Genomic DNA, 19,734 nt, shown 5'->3' on the forward strand with positions numbered 1-19,734 from the left:
AAGGTGCACGGAACATTGTTACTTTCCCACCAAAGTGGTACCTATTTATCTACTTGCATTTGTGTGCTTTTGAACTGCTTGGTTGGCAGGAGCTGGAACAAGTAATGGAAGCTCACTCTTTACATGGTACTTAGGTCTCAAATTGCCAGCCTTCCAGCCCACAAGCCTAGCAGTGGCCAAGTGGCTCACATGTACAAGGCGATCTATGACATTTTTGCCAAAAAGCAATGGTTCCCTCTGATTTTTGGCAAAAATGTCCGATAGTGAATAATGGATTCACTGAACAAGTGTGATATTCATTTTACAACCGCCACAAAAAGGTCATAAAATTGGGTCCATCACATGATGACACATTTACAACTGCCATGATTTACAGCCATCATTGGCAGGCTCATTACAGTCATAAGCTGAATACGATCTGTCTATGAAATTAAATTAAGACATGATAGCATAAAAATAAGGTAAAGTATTTATTGGACCTCTAGCATATCAAAATGACTTGTTATAATGCAGGAATGAAAAAGAAATCTACCTAAAGTGCTGAGGTAATAGAAATATAGTTTGCAGGAAAAGACTTAGGATGGATCTTTCTAAAAGTGTCATTATTTTATGTGCTGTAAGTGCTGGACATAGGCAGTAGGCTATACTGTTTTTCCCAGCACATACCTTATTAAAGAATCAAGAGAATAACATAACTCAAATTTGCAAAAAAAAAAATGTTTCTTATTTTTCTAAAAAGGAACCTCCTCTAACTCAACTGACTCAAAATGTACCAAGAAATGGGACTGGCTTTGAAAATCACGAAGTCATCACAGGTAAATTTACTTTAGTTTCTCTCATAAAGTATTTATTCTTGCTTTAGGAACAGAAACTGGAATTAAAGCTGCTATCTTGTTTTGTGCACTAGGAAATGAGGGTGTTTCTGCTGAGTTTGGAGAAAGACATCAGCCAAGTCAAACTGGTCTCTGCAGAAAGAGCTACCCACAGCAGAGTGAGGAGGAAAAGGGTTACTCCAGCTTGTCACAAACACACAGCATGAAGCAGAGGAATACTAGTGACATTATGCAAGGTATTGGCTAGATACTGTTCATTAATGCATTAAGACTGTAGCTCTGTATACCCATATATAGTGATAACTCCCTTGAATTCAACAATACTAGACAGGTTTTCATTGGAAAAGCCTATTTGTATTACATCAGTTGTTTTGTTACAGCTTTACTCAACAAAACTAGCTTGAGAAACAATATGCTTAGGCACATTTGCCCTATATAGGCATCCCAAGTCCTATAGAGAAATCCCCAATTTTCAAATATCCATTCTGATTATGCAAATAGAACTCAAAGGAACTCTCACTTTCCATGTCCTACCATGCTCAGATGATTCCCAACTTCTCCATACATTCTATCCTTACAAACCACATTTATACACCACACATAAATTGCCTTTGTTTTTTTTAAACTTCTCATTTTTTCTTTTGAGGATCCATCGCATCAGGTCCATCCAACCGTAACTTGCCCAGTCTTCTATTTCTAATGAGTGAGTCTCCTCAACATCTGGTCACCTTTTTGATCCACAGTTACTCAGCACCCAGACATTCTCGATTCTACCTCTCCCTGTTTTACCATGCACATTTCTTAAGTAACCCATTCCCACTGCATTCAACTTGTTTCTCCAGAAATACCAATTCTCACTTCCCTATAACAAAGTGGGCAGAAGTGTGCTTTTTGGGCGACAAACATTCATTCCATGCAATGGACCACATGTTACCTACTAACTTTTTACTAGCATTTGTATATCTTAACATTTCTCCATCTGTTTTCTCATCTTTAATAAACATTCTACCAATATACATAAATTCATCTATTTATTCTAGTTTTCCCCACTCATGTGTAATTTGCAATCATTTATTCCATTTACCCATCAAACACACCTATAGCATATGATGATTTCAGATCAATAGTTCTGGTTATATCATATAGTCAGTCGAAAACTTGAATTAACAGCTGATAAAACTGCATCAACAACATGTACATTAAAATGTACTCTGACAAATGTAGCTGTAATGTTTCCCCAAAGAATTTCTTATATATTTACAAGTATCCCTCAGTACAACAAATAACCAAAGAGATATCACATATCTTTGATTTGCTCCTGGCTCATTATGGAAATATTGAATAATTCATTAAGCATTTTATTTATTCTCGCTGGCTTTACTTTTATCAAATACAACTCTTTCCATTTCAGCAACCAATCATTAACTTCGAATTTGAACAAACTATTTGATAATTCAAGCTTATTCACTGTCATCTAAATCAATAAACACGCAGTAAATATTATTCCACACTGCTTAATAATCTGCTAAAAAGTAAAAATCTGAGGTGCTCATGCACACTACTTGACATTAAGTCATATAGCATTCATCACATTCATTTGTTACCTCTTGTTATCTTTCAGGCAAAATTCTACCAAATGCATTCCTGGGTACACTTAACAAACAAATTTCCGTATAGTTTTTCATTCATTCTTGCTATCTTTCTATTTAGGAAAATAATAACCATATTCTTCTAATTATCATACACAGCTTCAGTTCTCACGTAGCTATTACATTAATCCACAGTCATCCCATAAATCAGTGATTCTCAACCTGTGGGTCGGGACCCCATTTGGGGTCGAACGACCATATCAGGGGGGTCGCCAAACAATGCAGTCCGCCATTTTTTCCCCCTTTTCCATGGCTGTGCTACTCCCTTTTATTCTATTGGCTTTTGAAAGTCAATAGAATAGACTCTCTTGAATAGAGCCTAATTCTATTGGCTTTCAAAAGCCAATAGGAATTGTCCAGGCTGTCTCTGCCCTGCTGAGGCCGCCAAAAGTCCCATTCTGCAAACAGTGCTGCAAGTTGTCTGCAGCGAAGGCGAGCTGTCTGGAATTTTCCACCCCTCCCTGCTGAGCAACTACTAAAAATGTAAGTAAAAGAGGGCCAGGGGTGGGAGGTGGGAGGCTGGCGGGCGCAGGGAGGGTTGCTGGCGTGTGTGGGGCCCGGCGGGTGCCTTACCTCCCTTGGGCTGGGCCAGCTGGTGGCCCAGCCGGTGGTTGGCCTGCGCCGTCTCTGCTGCTTGCCAGCTACGCCTCGGCCGGCGCAGGGGGCGGCACCATGCATGTGCAGCGCTCCCGGGCAGGGAAAGTCCTCGACTTATGACCGGTTGGGTAGTCCTCGACTTACGACCAGTTGGGTAGTCCTCAACTTACGACCGGTTGGGGTCGCGGCATTAAAAAGGTTGAGAACCACTGCTATAAATAAACCACATCTTTATTTTAACATGTCTCCTGTTAAACTGCAACCATATCATTTTTCAATGTGCTCAGAGCTTATATGGCTTCACTCCATTTTTTTTTAAAGTAACATTTATAGCATTAACTTCAGTTTCACTCTTTGGCATATTATCACTCCCATGTAAATCTCTAAATCAGGGGTGTCAAACTGCCGGCCTGTGGGCCGGATGCATCATAGCGAAACCATGCCCACCCCATTGTTGGCAGTGGCAAAAAAGTCACGATACATCATGACACATCATGTGACGTTGCGAGTTTGACACCCCTGCTCTAAAGTATTCCTTCCAGCATGCCCTCACTTCGCTTTCATCCCAGATCATTTCCATGACTTGTCTTTTTTATTTCCACACTTTTTTGGAGGATTTTTTTTATCCCTTTTCACTCCCCTTTCAAAATAAAATTTTCATTTCTTAACAGTTCTTTACTTTTTTGATTACATTCTTTGCAATTCTCTTTTTCTTTGTGTACATATTATATAATAGAAGTCGGTCATCCTCAATTTTTCCAGCAATTGTTCTTTTATATGAATCCAATCTCCCCTCATTCAATTGGCAGATTAATCTCTCTCCTAATAATTTTTCATAAAACAATGGTACTTTCTCTGTCTGCAGTTTCTATTTTCTTTCCTTTTTACCAATGTTCTTTTTTGTCCAAAGACCTACTCTTGACACCACTAGAAAAAAATGATCTAGCCAATGGTGGGATTCAGCCGGTTCGTACCACTTCGGCAGAACCAGTAGCTAATTTTTTGTTGCCCAGGCCCAGAATGGACTTCTGGAAGTGGCATCCACAGAGAGAATCGGTTGTTCATATATTTGAATCCCACCACTGGATCTAGTTCATATTTAGAACCTTTCATTACACTTGTAACCTTCACTAATTAATTATAAATCAATTATTCCTCAACTATTTAAATAAATAACAATTAAATCAAGCATGTTACATTTCTTTTCCATGTTTTCATCAGTGGACTTACTCTTAAAACACAAATTTGAAAAAATAAACTTTTTCTAAGCAAATTTGCCCCAAACTATTGCCATTTCCCTATTTTGGAATTCTAAGTACAAATACATTTTCTATATACTCAGTCACTCTCACTAGTTCCTTTATGCCTCCTAATGGAAAAATGTTTTGTCCTGGATCACATTCATTTAAAATGTTGCAGATTTTTTTTACTATACTCATCCATTATCATAATTCACTGGGTTGTAACTTGCAGTTATCATCAACCTGAAATGTGACTTTCATAACCCTTCACACAATGCAAATGATATTTAGTCACACTTTTTGATATACATTTGAGCAATTTCATTCATAATAAACATTCATTCATTTCTTTGTATTTATCTTTCTACAAGTTCAGTCCACCTTTATTGAGACCTATTAATCTCTTTGACTTTCAGACATACATTCTTTAGGCAAGGATTTTGAAAATATTCAAATTGAAATCCAATATTTTCTTTCTTTTATTATGTCATGCTTTGTACTTTTTACTCCTACACATTCCAAGTAACAATCTTCCTTATGCTGTGGTTATCACAAATTGGGCACTTAGATTAATTACAAGCCTTAATCATACTTATGACTTGTAGAACTGCCTGCAGATAGCGCTGATACTACTGATATTATTTGATGCATGTCATCCAGAATATCAACTAGTTCCAATGCAAGCAGAACTTGATTTTAACTGAGCATGCTTTCGCTCTCATCTCGGCAATAAGGAGATACTTGGGATATCAATAACCTTATGTTTTTAAACTTTAAAATAGTTTAAATAGTACTTTAAGCTATTTTTATTTAGGAGGGAAAACTGATGTGGTTTGTGTGCCTATATGCATGTGCTATGTATGCATGTGTATGCTAATAATAAAGATGAGTCATTCTGTTGAAAAACAAGGCTGGGTAAAGACATGTGAAAAGAAGGAATTTCTTTTTCATGCCAATTGTTGTTTTGCTTCCTGGATTATTTTTTCTGCCTGCCATCCATATTTCATATTTTAGGCAAGAATTTTGAAAATATGGGATTTCTTTCCATACTGTCATTGTAACTGACAAATCTTGGGTGAAAGTAAAAGTTGCCTTCGAGTAGATTTAATTGGAAGGCATTATAGAAGTGATTGGCTGTTGCCTTTTGGGGGTTGGGTTTTGCTTGTTCTGATTTCCCAATCTGGTCTGGGATTCATCCTCTCAAGATCTGAAATCCAAATATTAACCAGACTCAGCCTTTTTTTTTTTTTTTTAACCCAAGGAAGAAAATAATATGGGCTAGAATCAAAGCATTTGCTATGACTTATTTCTAAAGGGATTCCCACTCCTTCATCCTCTGCTGGTAATAAAATCTCCTTAAGTATTTAGAATTTAAATGTATAAGATCACCTGATTCACAGAGACTCGTCCAGAATTAAAAACTGAATTAAAAACTGAGGCCAAATTACCCCCTGCAATACTCTCTCAGATTGACACACATCCTTGTTGACCTAGAATTTTGCAAAAAAAGCCAGGTCTTCCATGCTCAGTTAAAGACTGGCAAGGTTGTTGAGTTGTTCAAATCGCTTTGGGGATACTATTCCAGATGGCAGGAGCCGTAATAGAGGCAGTGTGCCTTCTATGTCCTACCGGAAGATATTGATTGGTTAATGGGCAGAACAAGAATTTTCCATGCCTGTATAACATGTAGAAATAGTTTCATGCTTTTTAGTTGCATATTACTCATACTCTGTAAACAATTGTTTTCTATAAGCAGTGTTGTCTATGTGTACGTTCACCATACAGACATTGTTACAGACATGATGCACTCAATATATTCAACTGCCATCATATGTTAAATGGATTTGTATTTCCCTAGACTAGCCAAAGAAAATGCCATTGCTTGTACTACTTGTGTTCAGGCTGGAATTCAACACAAAATATCTCAGGACCCTTCCTAATTAGCTACAATGGTTTTTTTTGGGGGGGGGGGGTTGCACAAGAATAAATTGAAATAACAGCCTGAGCATATCCCCTTAGGAATTACCGTAACTCTAATCCCAATTTACTTGCAGTAAGTTTAAGCAGCTTCTGCAAAGAAAGATTAGTCAGAATATAAATTTTGATGAATTCTGAGGAGTGTGATTCTAGGCGGGTACAGTTATTAGAAAGCCAGCTAGTTGAAGCTGTGATAGAACAATGTAGAATATGTAGCAACTCAAAACTATCTCCATGTCAACAAGATCAAAATGGTTGGGTCTGGAACCTTTGCTTATTTCTCATCTTCCGAAGAGTGAAAGCAATAAGCTTTCTCAATTGCTTATGAACATTTTAATTAGGCAGAGCTAATATTTATCTATCCATAACTACCTCTCTGCCAGGAATTCAAAGTAGTGTGCAGGTAAGGTCATCTGTTTCTGGAAGGTATGCATGACACTGCAATTAAAATGTTCACAGATTTACAATTCCAAAAACTGTGATAAAAATTATGACTGAAGGGCTTCTAGATTTGATTCACACATTGAGTCAGCATTTCAGAAACTTGGGCTGAATCGCTGGTTCTAAGCCAGTGGTTCTCAACCTTTTTAATGCCGCGACCGCCAACCGGTCGTAAGTCGAGGACTACTCAACCGGTCGTAAGTCGAGGACTACTCAACTGGTGCAGCACTGTTTGCAGAATGGGACTTTTGGCGGGCTCAGCAGGGCAGAGACAGCCTGGACAATTCCTATTGGCTTTTGAAAGCCAATAGAATTAGACTCTATTCAAGAGAGTCTATTCTATTGGCTTTCAAAAGCCAATAGAATAAAAGGGAGTAGCACAGCTAAGGAAAAGGGGGAAAAAATGGTGGACTGCGTTGTTTGGCAACCCCTGTGAAATGGTTGTTCGACCCCAAATGGGGTCGTGACCCACCGGTTGACAACCACTGTTCTAAGCACTGCTCTCTGGTTTCTTGGAACCTCTTCATTTCCCCCTATTTTACTCCAGATGTTGTTGGTGGGTTGAAAGAATTAGATAGTGACTAAAAGATTGACATTTATTGATATTAATAATGAATATTCCTGTTCTTTCTCAGTGAAATCAAATTATGTTTTTTTCAGTCCTCCTCATCTTGTGAACAATAACTTTTAACACCCTCATTTAGGTTCTAGGGAGGTGATTTTGTTAGTAGCAATGAACACTTGACGCTATGGATTTAGCTGATATAAACACCTCTGCAAACCAGCAACACATTTTATATGAACTGGTCTAAAACACAGGGTATATTGACTAAAAAGCCAATTTTGTTTAAGAACAGGCAAATGTTTGAGTGCAGATAAGGTCTTACTGTACAGCACTTTGAATGTGGGGATTTGCCTGTTTATATCATTTTTCTCTACATATACACCAATAATAGTGTACTGACATAGTTCATATATTGCATTAAAACAACATGAGATTGATTGGTTTTTGACTTTAACTTCTTGTGTGACCCTAGCCATTGTAGTTTGAAAATTATAGTTTATGATTTTACAATCCTAGCTACCTGGATTAAACAAGCCATATTTTAACATAATATGCAAAACTAAGTACTAGCTGCTTCCTAATCACAATTGCTCCATTTATCTTAGAGCAGAATAGCAATCAGAAGTACATGCACCTTTCACAACAGATGTATCATGCCTGTCAATCAGATATTGTATAAAGACTGATAAGATTTAATTTCATATGCCTATCCTGAATTTATACGCAGATTAGAATTTAGTTATTTATTACTTCTGCAGTTTTTGAACATTTAGAAGTGTTTTTTAATATTCTGCTCCAAAAAGGATCAATAAGAAATACTATCTTATAAAAATGGGATAGATTTATTGGTGAAACCATATTACAGGTACCTGGAACTAGAACAGATTAGATTTCTTATGCTTAATTTGTACAGTTCTCTTATATAAACCAGAATTCAATATTTTATGTATGTTTTTTCCATCCACATCCAGACACAGCTGAAATTTCAACTCAGAATAGACGTCCCAACATAAAAGTGCAGTTAAGGAATGACAGATGTTAGTTTTTAGAAAAGGAAAACCAATTTTAAATTAGATTTCTAGGGGACTTGAGCTAAGACCTGTTTGTACGTATCAGATAATAGCTTACCAAAGACAGTTTTCTGCTGCTGCTGGCAGTGCTAAAGAATTGGTGCAATGCATTAGCAGAAGAATTTCATTCTCTTGATCTGTGATTTTCCAACATTTGTTAGCTAAACTGCTTAACAACACCAGCTACCCATTGCTCACACCAGGGAAGTTCCTAAAGCACACCTTTGTGTGAAAGTTAGGCTTTATCTCCAGTTGATTTCTACTTCTGAACTTCACTCACAGAAAGATTCTTATGAGTAAGATAAGCCTGTAACAGTGAGACAATTTCTGAAAACTCCCTACAGAGCTATATCCAAAGACCTCATTTTGTGTTAGTATATCTCTTTTCTTCTTCCTACAACAGCTAGCCCAACGAAGCCCAAGGGAGGGAATCTTCACATCTGTCAACTGACTTTTCTAGTTCTACAGATATGCAGGAAAGGATAGCTGTGCCAAAGATTTAAAAATCCAAGAACACCTCAAAGGTGTGTAAAATATGCTATTCTTCATCACCCTTTACATCACAGGGGAAGACAGTGACCAGTGAAGTTAGAGAAGCAATTGCTGACCATTTCAACTGATGGGGGAATGGGTCCTCCCCTCCCCTCCCCTTCCAGTCCCCTGTCTTTGCTGCCTATAACTGAACAGAGTGCAGAAGGAGGGATATATTAAGGAATTTGGACAGATTGGGAGGAGATCTGCAAGCAGGCATGCTTCATTTCTACTGCAAAGTAAAGTTGACTTTCCTGCTAAAGAGAGAGAGCAGCAAAACTGCTTTATTTACCATACATTGCATACCCACAATCAGGACAGCATTATTTGACAGTGACTCAGAATGGAGACAACAAATGCAGGATAAGGATCAGCCATGAAGGCAGTTAATTTTTGCTGATTGACGAAAGGGTAGATAGCTTTTAACTCAGCCAAGGAGAAGGGCCCTTAGGCTCGGTTTAAATGGCGCTTCCCTAATTTCTCACAGCAAGAAGGGTTATAAATGGATGCCACCAATATGCCCCCTGAGGGCGATTGATTCTTGGATCTGGACTTGTAAAGTTTCCAAATGCACATAGCAAGGTGTTAAATGCATAATGAGGGTGTCTGTGTTTGCATAATACACTGTACATAAATCCAAGTCCATGCTGGGAAGTGAGAGCACAATTTGACCTTGTGTTAAATGTCTCAATCCTTATCGAGGAACAATTACTTGACTTGGTGCCAAATCTGTCTCAATCCTTATCCACAAACTGTTTGTTTTTCAGTGCTTTGCACCAGCCAGTATTCATCAGTAAAATAGCTATATTTTACACATAAATTGAACAATAGTGCTATGGCCTTTTTAAAAAATATGACATAATTTAAAATCCAGCTCTAATGGTTTCAACAAACCATTAACCAGCTTTAGATTTTTTTAAAAAATACTTTTGGGTTACTGTATATTGCTATGTTATTGAATTATTCTTGATTTACTTGCCGTTTAAACTTCGGAATATTTGAAGACAATCTATTTTTGCCTTCTAAAGACAGCTACACATAAATCCTGACTTATTAATTAATCTCCAAATTATTTTGCATACTGTATTAAGAACTCTGTGTTTTTGTCACTGGGGTTTTCACTGGAATGAAACCAGAATACTTTGATTTTATCCAGGTTGTTATTGTTCACACAAATTCTCCATGTCACTTCTACTACCTTAGGCAGGAGACTGATGCTTGTGTGAAGCCAGTTGCTCTGTGGTTCCATCAATCAGAAAATAGGAGTCACTTACAGATTTCTGCCTCATCAGCATTGGCACCAGAAGGAGCCACATCATATTCCCCTCCTGTGGGATCTTCCCATCTCCTGCCTCATAAGTGGCGCCTGGCAAACAGCCAGGCAAATGTGGAAATGACGGAGCCAGGATGCCATGAAGTCTCCCCACAATTAGATTTCAAACAGTCCAGACTCTAACTCAATGCCTCATTGATTTACTGCCATTTAGACACATTGGCAACATTATTTTTTTCTCTCATTTTTGGCAATTATCTGGGCACATAGTGAAACAATCAAAATATTCCATCACTCTTTGCTGAAATGTCTTTGAAGCATAGTTAGGATTCTCCATTTTATACAATGTCTTTCTCCTAGAGGTAGCCCTGGGAAGCCCCACTATGAATGAATGTGTCTATGTCTTAAGTGGCCTATTTATCACATGGAAGATGAGGATACAGAGTTAATTTAAACAGAAGATCTGGACTTTAAATCTATTATGCAAGGGGTAGTTGCCATCTCTCTAAGTGCTGATAAGGAGGTGCAGGTTCTCACAACATGCCACCATTGGGAGACAATCCCCTACCTGTAGTTTGATGACATTGTCTGTGCTCCCTGGAGCTGCTATGTAGTGATAACCATAAGAACGATGGCTTCCAATAGGCTAGAAAGATTATGGTTATATCTTATATCCCAGAGCTCTACTGGCTAAAAATAACTATGATTTATGCTGCCTCTACTTGCAACCACTCCTATTTCATCAGATATTATCAACTGTTACACATTACATGGCTATTTATTTATTGGCCATTTCTGCTGATTTAATGTTGGGCTGTTCATATTATTTAATGTTTTAGCTGATTTAATGTTTTTAGCTGATTTAATGTTTTTTTCTTAGTTTTGAACAGCATCTACAGTCTATTGAAATTTAAAATACTGCAACAAGAAGTCTTGAGTACTCTATTGAAGAATTGCTTTTGTCTTTTTACAGGGTGCAAACTAAGGCTGCACACACAAAAATCATTCTCCATATTTTTGTGTAAAAATATCAAATCAGTACCTCCAGACTGAAATCTTGTGTCCATTGACAAGACTCTAAATTCAACAGTTCTTTCTTCAGAGAGAGTCAGTTTAGGATCTTCTATAGTGCTCATCATTTACCTAAGAGTTTAAGAGTCTACTGAAAACAGTGCGTAAAATTGTGGCTGGTTTCTTGTGAAATTTTGACCAACTTCTTCTGTAACAGTTATATGATATAATAGGGCTAGAGAAACAGAATACTTCAAAATATATTTTAGTACAAAGATTGCTCTATTTATAAACAGACGTTATATTATGAGAGGCTGTTTGTAAATATATTTTATTTGCAAGTCCAAACAAGGATAGATATGCAGCACACTGAAAACTCTCAACTTTTAGGACCTTGTAGGTTGGAATTGTGGACAGGTTTATTCATAACAGCAAAGGTTCATAACTCCAAAGTTTGAAAGAAGAGTTCTTCAAAACAATATTTTCTTACTAGATGTAATAATAATAATAGTAAAGTTGGAAGGGACCTTGGAGGTCATCTAGTCCAGCCCCTGCTCAGGCAGGAAACCCTATACCATTTCAGAAAGATGGCTGTTCAGTCTCTTCTTAAAAACCTCCGATGTTGGCGCATTCACCGCTTCTGGAGGCAAGTTGTTCCACTGGTTAATTGTTCTAACTGTCAGGAAGTTTCTCCTTAGTTCTAGGTTGCTTCTCTCCTTGATTAGTTTCCATCCCTTGCTTCTTGTCCTGCCCTCAGGTGCTTTGGAGAATAGCTTGACTCCCTCTTCTTTGTGGCAGCCCCTGAGATATTGGAACACTGCTATCATGTCCCCCCTCGTCCTTCTCTTCATTAAACTGGACATACCCAATTCCAGCAGCCGTTCCTTATATGCTTTAGCCTCCAGTCGCCTAATCATCTTTGTTGCTCTTCTCTGTACTCTCTTAGTTCTTTTAGGTTTTAACTAACCCGTTATCATTCTAGGTAGGGATGATGTTATAGGAAATGGGATTTATAAGGTTACACACCGGAAGGATATTAAACTGACTCAGCTGACTCAACACAAACGCTCTGCATCTGCTCCTTTTCCCTGTAAATCACGGGTGTCAAACTCGATAGCATGATGTAACAGCGCAATGTTTTTTGCCTTTATGGAGCCGGGGTGGGCGTGGCCTGCACGTGAGGCATCCGGCCTGTTTGACGCCCCTGCTGTAAATCAAGGGGTTGAGGACGCGTTGGTATGGTTTGTTGTCTATTATCGGATCAAGAGCTCCCTCTGTTGGTAATAGCCAGTTGTTAACGTATCAGACTAAAGCAGTGTTTCTCAACCTTGACAATTTTAAGGCATGTGGACTTCAACTCCCAGAATTCCACAGCCAGCATTGCTGGCTGTGGAATTCTGGGAGTTGAAGTCCACATGCCTTAAAATTGTCAAGGTTGAGAAACACTGGACTAAAGTCTGTTCAGTTTAGGATTTTGGTCTTTGATTTCTCAACCTTTAAGATACGTGAACTCCAGTTCCCAGATTTCTCCAGGCAGTAGAGGCAGGAAAAAAACCCTATAAAATTATGCTTTTTAAAAAAAAGAAGAAGAGAATCCTCCGGAGACTTCACTTTTAAAGCTACAACTCACTTCGCTTTGTGTGCACGCAGGGGGCTGGGATGGCGAAGCTGCTTCCTTCCAGACGTTCCACTCTGTGGCAGGGAGCCCCGAGGCTGAACACTGCAGATTCAGAGACTTCATTTTCAAAGCTAGCATCGCCAATTCTTTCTTTTTGCCCTGCAATGCTTTTATAGTTATACATGAATTGACAAAAGTGATTGTATTTATTCCAGACAGGAGCACTCTTCTCCTCAGAAGCTGACTCTAAAAAATGGCTCCCCCTGCAGTCAATTAACATTTACACGTAATAGGAGTATGCAAAACACACAAAGGCACTACCTTTATAAAGCCAGCTGAAGAAATCATTTTAAGCTTAGGTTGGGGTAGGCCAGTGTTTCTCAACCTTGACAATTTTAAGGCATGTGGACTTCAACTCCCAGAATTCCACAGCCAGCATTGCTGGCTGTGGAATTCTGGGAGTTGAAGTCCACATGCCTTAAAATTATTAAGGTTGAGAAACACTGGGGTAGGCTGAGGCTGGAGTCCAGAAAAAAAAAAAAGAAGCAAACAGATTTTGATGTATGGAGGAGTGTTTTGGGGGGATGGGTAGGAGTGCCAGGAGGGCCTGTTAATTATTTCTAAATATTCTTTGATGTTTTATTGTTTTGTACATAAGATGACTAGCCATATAAGTCTTTTAAGTAAAGAAAAAGATATCAATAAAATTGATGGGGGGGGGGGGTTAAAACATGGCAAGGATGACAAGAACATGGCTGACTATAAACAAACACCGGACTCGGCATCCAGATGGCATTCTTGAGAACCTTCAAATATGCAAATGGATTCCATCCACTTCAATTATGAGAATTATGAGAAGGGTTTATAACTTCAATAGGAAGAAACAAAAATTTATAAATTCTCTACCAAATAACCAACAACTTAAATTATATCCAGTTTGCACCTAAGGGATCTGTTTATGTGACTAGTATAGAAATAAATTCAATCTTAATAGGTTCTAATTTATATTAGAAACAGATATTAGAAATCCTTGCTATCTAATTTTAGCAAAAGAGGCCACAACATTCCCTGTCACGCTGAGGAAATATTAACATCACATTAAATTACAAACAGTTTGCTGCTGTTTATGATACCAGGATCAGTTGCCTGAGCAGATCACTTCACTCTGCTTAATGGAAGGGCCAGCCTTTTCAGGAAGGGATGACTTATCTGGTTGATGATTTGCATGTTTACCTGGTTCCCTGCCAAGATTCAAAGTGTAACTGTTGAGTCCTTGGCGAAAAGTAGACACGAAAAGCAGTTGTAGTTCTCAGGTTTTCTTTTATTCTGTGTTCAGCTTACAGGTGAAGGCTTCAGCAACGCCCAAGAGCTCCCAGCCTCTTATATAGGCAATTCCCGGGTCAATGTGTTACTTTTCCCGCGCCAGCACCCGCGCATGCGCACAGGCGCTGGCGACAGCCTGTCTGGTCCCGGGCAGCTTGCACCTGCCCGGGACTGCCTGCAAACGCCCCGAGCCCGTTTGCAAGGCTCGTGACATAACACCCCTTTCCCCCGGGCTAAGACTACTACCAACATACAATTATTTCTTGATGCAGTGTTCTACTCCCCAGTGCTCCTACTGTTTACTGGCTTTTGTTTAGCCAGCAATGTTATGTAATCCTCTAAGTACTTAGGAGATTTCCTTGCTCTCTGTGACCTTCTCAGCTCTGGGTTTCTGACAGGTGTTCCCTGACTGAAGGGAGACGTGAGCCTGTTCTCCTTATCTTGCCTTGGTGCCTTCCCAGGACTGTGCCCCAATGCCTGGCCTGCTTGCTCGTCCACCGGGCTCGTCAGGCCAGGGCTTTTGTCACTTTGTGACCTGGTTGACCTGCCTAGCTGTAGGCCCTTGGGCCCCTTGAAGTGATAGCCACTGCTGGGCGTCTCTGTAGAACCTCCTAGGTCCGTCCAAGACCTGTCAGGAGGCTGTCCATTCCCTAAACCCCGTGCTGTGTCCGGGCTCGTGTGGGTTTCTGTACCTTCCCAAAACTCAGTTACTCCCTGATTTGGGCTAGAGGTGTTGCGGTCGGGACTTGGTTCCTCGACCATCTCCCTGTATGTTTGACCCCCTGTAGGACTTGGGGTAAGGTCAGGCCAACTCTGGGGATGATGTGCCAGCTCTCTTGCGGGGTATGCTTTATTGGGACGCTCCCGGGTATCCTCCCTGACTGGAGTACTGTGCTGTGCAGGTGAATAGTGATTGTACCCCCGGGGTGACTCCCTGGCTGGAGTAGGCGTGAATGCCTGGTAGTTGGATAGGCTCTTAGAATTCCTGTTTGGGGCACTCACGGAATCTTGGAATGGGCCGTTTGTGGCTCCATCACTGGAGGTGGGCAGCAGCTCGTGCCCCTCCCTTTGCTCTAAAGGGTCCCCCTCCCCCCCTGGAAAAGGCCCAGGAGTCTCATCTGGAAGATCCCGCCTAGGGCGGAGTTGGTCGATGTGCCGACGCAGGACACGATCGTTGTCCAGGGCTACCTCGTAGGATAGAGGACCTGTGACCCTGGAAATAGAAGCGGGGACCCATGTATGACCAGGCCCGTAATTGCGAGTCCAAACCGGGGCACCCACAAGTAGTTGTCTAGGTGCCCTAGGATGTGAGGTAGATGAAGGCAGTCTGTCCGGATGCAACCGGTCAAGCTTTGTAGTAAGTTTGCGCCCCCAGCGAAGTTCAGCTGGGCTTCTCCCTGTAGAAGTGGACGGTGTGGTGCGGTAAGAAAGGAGAAAGTCAGCCAACCTGTGATTCCAGTCCCCATAGGTGAGTCTTTTCAAGGCGTCCTTTGTGATGCGGACCATGCGTTCAGCCATACCGTTGGTGGACGGGTGGAAGGGTGCAGACGTGGCATGACGAATCATGTTAGCCTGTAAGAAAGCTTGGAATTCGGAGGAAGTAAATTGAGGGCCGTTGTCAGACACGATGACATCTGGGAGCCCGTGTGCAGCAAAAATCCCCCTCAGTACCTGAATAGTCTTTGCAGTGGTGGTGGATGAGACAGGTACAACCTCAAGCCATTTTGAATGACTGTCAACGAGGACCAAGAAGAACTGGCCCTGAAAGGGCCCAGTGTAGTCAATGTGCACCCTAGACCATGGGGACTGTGTATCCTCCCATCTATGCACAGGAGCTTGGGGCATCTCTGGGCGAGAGCGCTGGCACAGGTGGCATGCATGCACCTTAGCTCAATGTCCTTATCTAACCCAGGCCACCACAAGTGGCTGCGCGCAAGGGCCTTCATGCGAACAATGCCAGGATGACCCTCGTGGAGGGACTCTAAGATCCTAGTCCTCATTGAGGTGGGAATGACAACTCTGTTTCCCCAAAGCAGACAACCCTGAGAAGTGGACAACTCGTTCCTTTTGGACCAGAAACTCTGAAACTCAGGACTAGGGCAGTGCTCAGGCCATCCAGACAAAACCCAAGAAAGGACACGTGAAAGTGTGTGATCTGTGCCTGTTTCAGCGGCAACATCCCTGGCATTCAGAGGGGACTCGGGCAAGGCTTGGATGGAAAGAATGTTGACAGCTGGCGCAGGGTCAGCTTCTACTACTGGCAGGGGCAATCTACTGAGGCCATCAGCATGGCCCATTTCTTTCCCAGGCTTGTGGAGTAAGGAAAAATCATATGCAGACAGAAAAATAGACACCTAAGCATTCTAGGGGAAATGATTTGGGGAGTTTGTTTACGTGTGGTAAACAGTCCCAGCAGAGGCTTATGGTCAGTGAAGACCGTGAAATGCCTGCCATACAAAAAATCATGGAATTTTTTAATTCCAGCAACAACAGCCAGAGCCTCCCTGTCTATCTGAGCGTAGTTGCGCTCAGCAGAAGACAGTGTTCTGGAGTAATATGCAACAGGAACCTGAGTTCCATCAGACCTGAGGTGGCTCAGGACGGCTCCTACCCCGTAAGGGGAAGCATCACAAGCAATGCACACAGGAAGGGACTCATTGAAGTGTGCAAGTACACTGTTAGAAGTGAGTAAGGCCTTGACCTCATTGAAACTAGCCTCATATGTTTGTGACCACTGCCACACTGCTTGTTTGTCTAACAGCCTGTGAAGAGGCTCAGCTACACTAGCTTTATGTGGAAGAAAGGAATTGTAGAAATTCAGGAGGCCCAGAAAGGCCTGAAGTTCGGCCTTAGACTTTGGCCTAGGTGCTTCTAAAATGGCAGTTAGTTTGGATTCAGCAGGGTGAATCCCAGCAGCATCAATTTTGAACCCCAGAAATTCAGTAGAAGGCACCCCAATTTTGCATTTGTCTTTTTTGAGCTTGAGGCCTGTTTTCCTGAACCTTAACAGAATAGTCCTTAGCCTTTCAGCTAGAATGTGTGTGGAGTCTCCTGCAATTAAGACATCATCAAAGTAGGGGCAAACCCCCGGTATGCCCCGTAGTGTGTTTTCCATTACGCTTTGGAAAATCCCAGGAGCGACATTCACTCCAAACTGTAGCCTTTTTACCTTAAAGGCTCCCCTGTGGGTCACAATAGTCTGAGCTATAGCAGCATCATCATCAACAGGCAGCTGTTGATACACTTGAGCTAGGTCAAGCTTTGCAAAAACGCGCCCCCCCCTTGAGGGAGGCCAGAATATGACTGACCACAGGAACAGGATAGGCATGTTGCTGCAATGCCTTATTCCGAGTGCATTTGTAGTCAGCACAAATGCGAATGTCCCCATTTGCCTTTAGAGGCGTGACAATGGGGGTCTCCCAAGGACTGGAATCAACAGGTTCTAGGATTCCCTGTTGGATCAGTTTGTCTAATTCAGTGTCAATTTTACTCTTTAAAGCAAAAGGGACCCTTCTTGCTTTAATTCTAATGGGAGTGACAGTGGGGTCTAGTTTTAAGGACACAGGGGGTCCCTTGAATGTGCCCAGCTGGGGGCTGAAGACATCTGCAAATTCTTTGCAGACTTCCTGTAGGTCGAGTGTTTGTAAGCTGTTGAGCCCCGTGACGTGTATCCCCAAGGCTTCAAACCAATCGAGTCCTATGAGACTCGTTCGTTCACCCCCTACTACTAATAGGTCTAGTGGACCTTCAAAATTCTTATACTGTACGTTAAGGGTGGCCTCCCCCTTAACACACACTCTCGAATTCTGAAAATCTGTTAGCACTATGTCAGAAGGCCTTAACTTGGCCTGAGTTCCACTGCCGGAACAAATCTTCCTAAAAGTAGGCAAGGAGATGATTGAAAGTGCAGACCCTGTGTCTAGTTCCATGGTTAATGGAACCCCTTGTAGCTTCACCTTGAGTGACAGCTTTTTCTTAATGGGCTTGTGTGTGCCTGTCCTAAAGATGCTCCTTCGCGAAGCGCAAAAACCTACCCTATTCTGGCTGGGGACCCTGGTACCTTTCAGCCGCAGTTCTTCCTGAGGTTGTACCTTTCTTCGGCCCAGACACACAGCTGCAATATGTCCTTGTTTCCCGCACGCCCGGCAGATAGCGGCGTGGAACTTGCAGTCGGCTCTCCTGTGGCGACCTCCACAGCCGATGCACTTGAGGGGAGCTGAAGAGCTTCCTTTCCGGTTCTCTTCCTTCGTGGGGTGGAGACGGTCGACTTCCTCGTCTGGATCCTCCTCGGAGTTCCCTCGGACTTCTTCTTGGTGCACGGATGCAACATCTGGACTGTTCCTGATCGGCCGCATGTTCTTGATGGCGCCGCCTGCTGCTTCTTCTGCGGTGACCTCTCTCAAGGCATCTTGGAAAGACAAGTCCTCTTTGGCGAAAAGCCTCTGTTGTAGCTCTCGATGCCTTAGCCCGCACACGAATCGATCCCTCAGTCGTTCTTCGAGGTCCTTGAACTCGCAGTGCTTGGCGGCCTTTCTTAATGCGGTGATGTATTCTTTGGCCGATTCTCCGGATCGTTGATCCCTCTGCTCGAAGGTGTGGCGCCATGCGATGACGGACATCTTAGGCTGGAAGTGCTCCTTCAGTAGCTTCTTTAGATCTGCGTAGCTGACAGACTCTAATGGGACAGGTGCTGCGAAGTTCTCCGCGATTTCGAAGGCGTCTTGACCGCAGACACACAGCAGGGTGGCAGCCTTCAAGCTATCTTCCCTCACTTGGTTCACCTTGAGGTAGTTTTCCAACCTGGCTACGTAGGACTCCCACCTCTCTGGATGCGAGACGTCGAACTCCGAAAGCCTTCCAATTTTTGCCATCTTCAGGAGATGGGTCTATCAGCCAGCCTACCCCCGAATGCGCACTGGATTGGTGGGTAGCTGCCGAGTCAACTCCGTTCCGCCGCTCAGGACTCACTTGGGTAAGCTTACACCTCTTCCTTTCCAGACGATGTAAGGCATTCCACCTTCGTCGCCAGTGTTGAGTCCTTGGCGAAAAGCAGACACGAGAAGCAGTTGTAGTTCTCAGGTTTTCTTTTATTCTGTGTTCAGCTTACAGGTGAAGGCTTCAGCAACGCCCAAAAGCTCCCAGCCTCTTATATAGGCAATTCCCGGGTCAATGTGTTACTTTTCCCGCGCCAGCACCCGCGCATGCGCACAGGCGCTGGCGACAGCCTGTCTGGTCCCGGGCAGCTTGCACCTGCCCGGGACTGCCTGCAAACGCCCCGAGCCCGTTTGCAAGGCTCGGGACATAACAGTAACCTGCTAAAATGTAGCTCTTTTACCACCCCTCTTCCTTTGTAGATGAAGGGGAGCAACTAGATTCCTCAGCTCAGTCAATTAATCTCTTCCACTATCAACCACGCCTTGCTCATTTGAAGATTTCTACATCTGAAATGTAAGTATATGGGACAGCTATTAACTTGTAGAAGTGTAAGAAAATAACATATATTGGACAGTCAAGCACATAGACCTGAAGCATCAGCAAATGTGGACAAACATTTTAAATTCTGGATAGTTAGAAGATTAACTTAGATGCCTGAGAGGTATACTGT

The 19,734-nt window shown here is 42.0% G+C and overlaps 1 protein-coding gene across 3 annotated transcripts in view; it reads left to right on the forward strand.

Annotated features, from left to right (window-relative positions):
- The window catches only part of KIAA2012 (KIAA2012 ortholog), a 92,158-nt gene that overhangs the window by 56,935 nt on the left and 15,489 nt on the right, over positions 1-19,734 (forward strand). For all 3 annotated transcript variants that reach the window (XR_005558040.1, XM_039354599.1, XM_039354609.1), the window contains 3 exons: positions 740-815; positions 908-1,069; positions 19,484-19,577. Coding sequence is in view for 2 of the 3 variants with exons in the window: in XM_039354599.1 (XP_039210533.1) it covers positions 740-815; positions 908-1,069; positions 19,484-19,577 (332 nt within the window). In the remaining variant the exon portion in view is untranslated. The remainder of the gene's footprint in view (positions 1-739; positions 816-907; positions 1,070-19,483; positions 19,578-19,734) is intronic.

This window comes from Crotalus tigris, unplaced genomic scaffold (assembly GCF_016545835.1).
Source record: "Crotalus tigris isolate CLP2741 ecotype Arizona unplaced genomic scaffold, ASM1654583v1 scf7180000017568.13789103, whole genome shotgun sequence".
Lineage (NCBI taxonomy): Eukaryota > Metazoa > Chordata > Lepidosauria > Squamata > Viperidae > Crotalus > Crotalus tigris.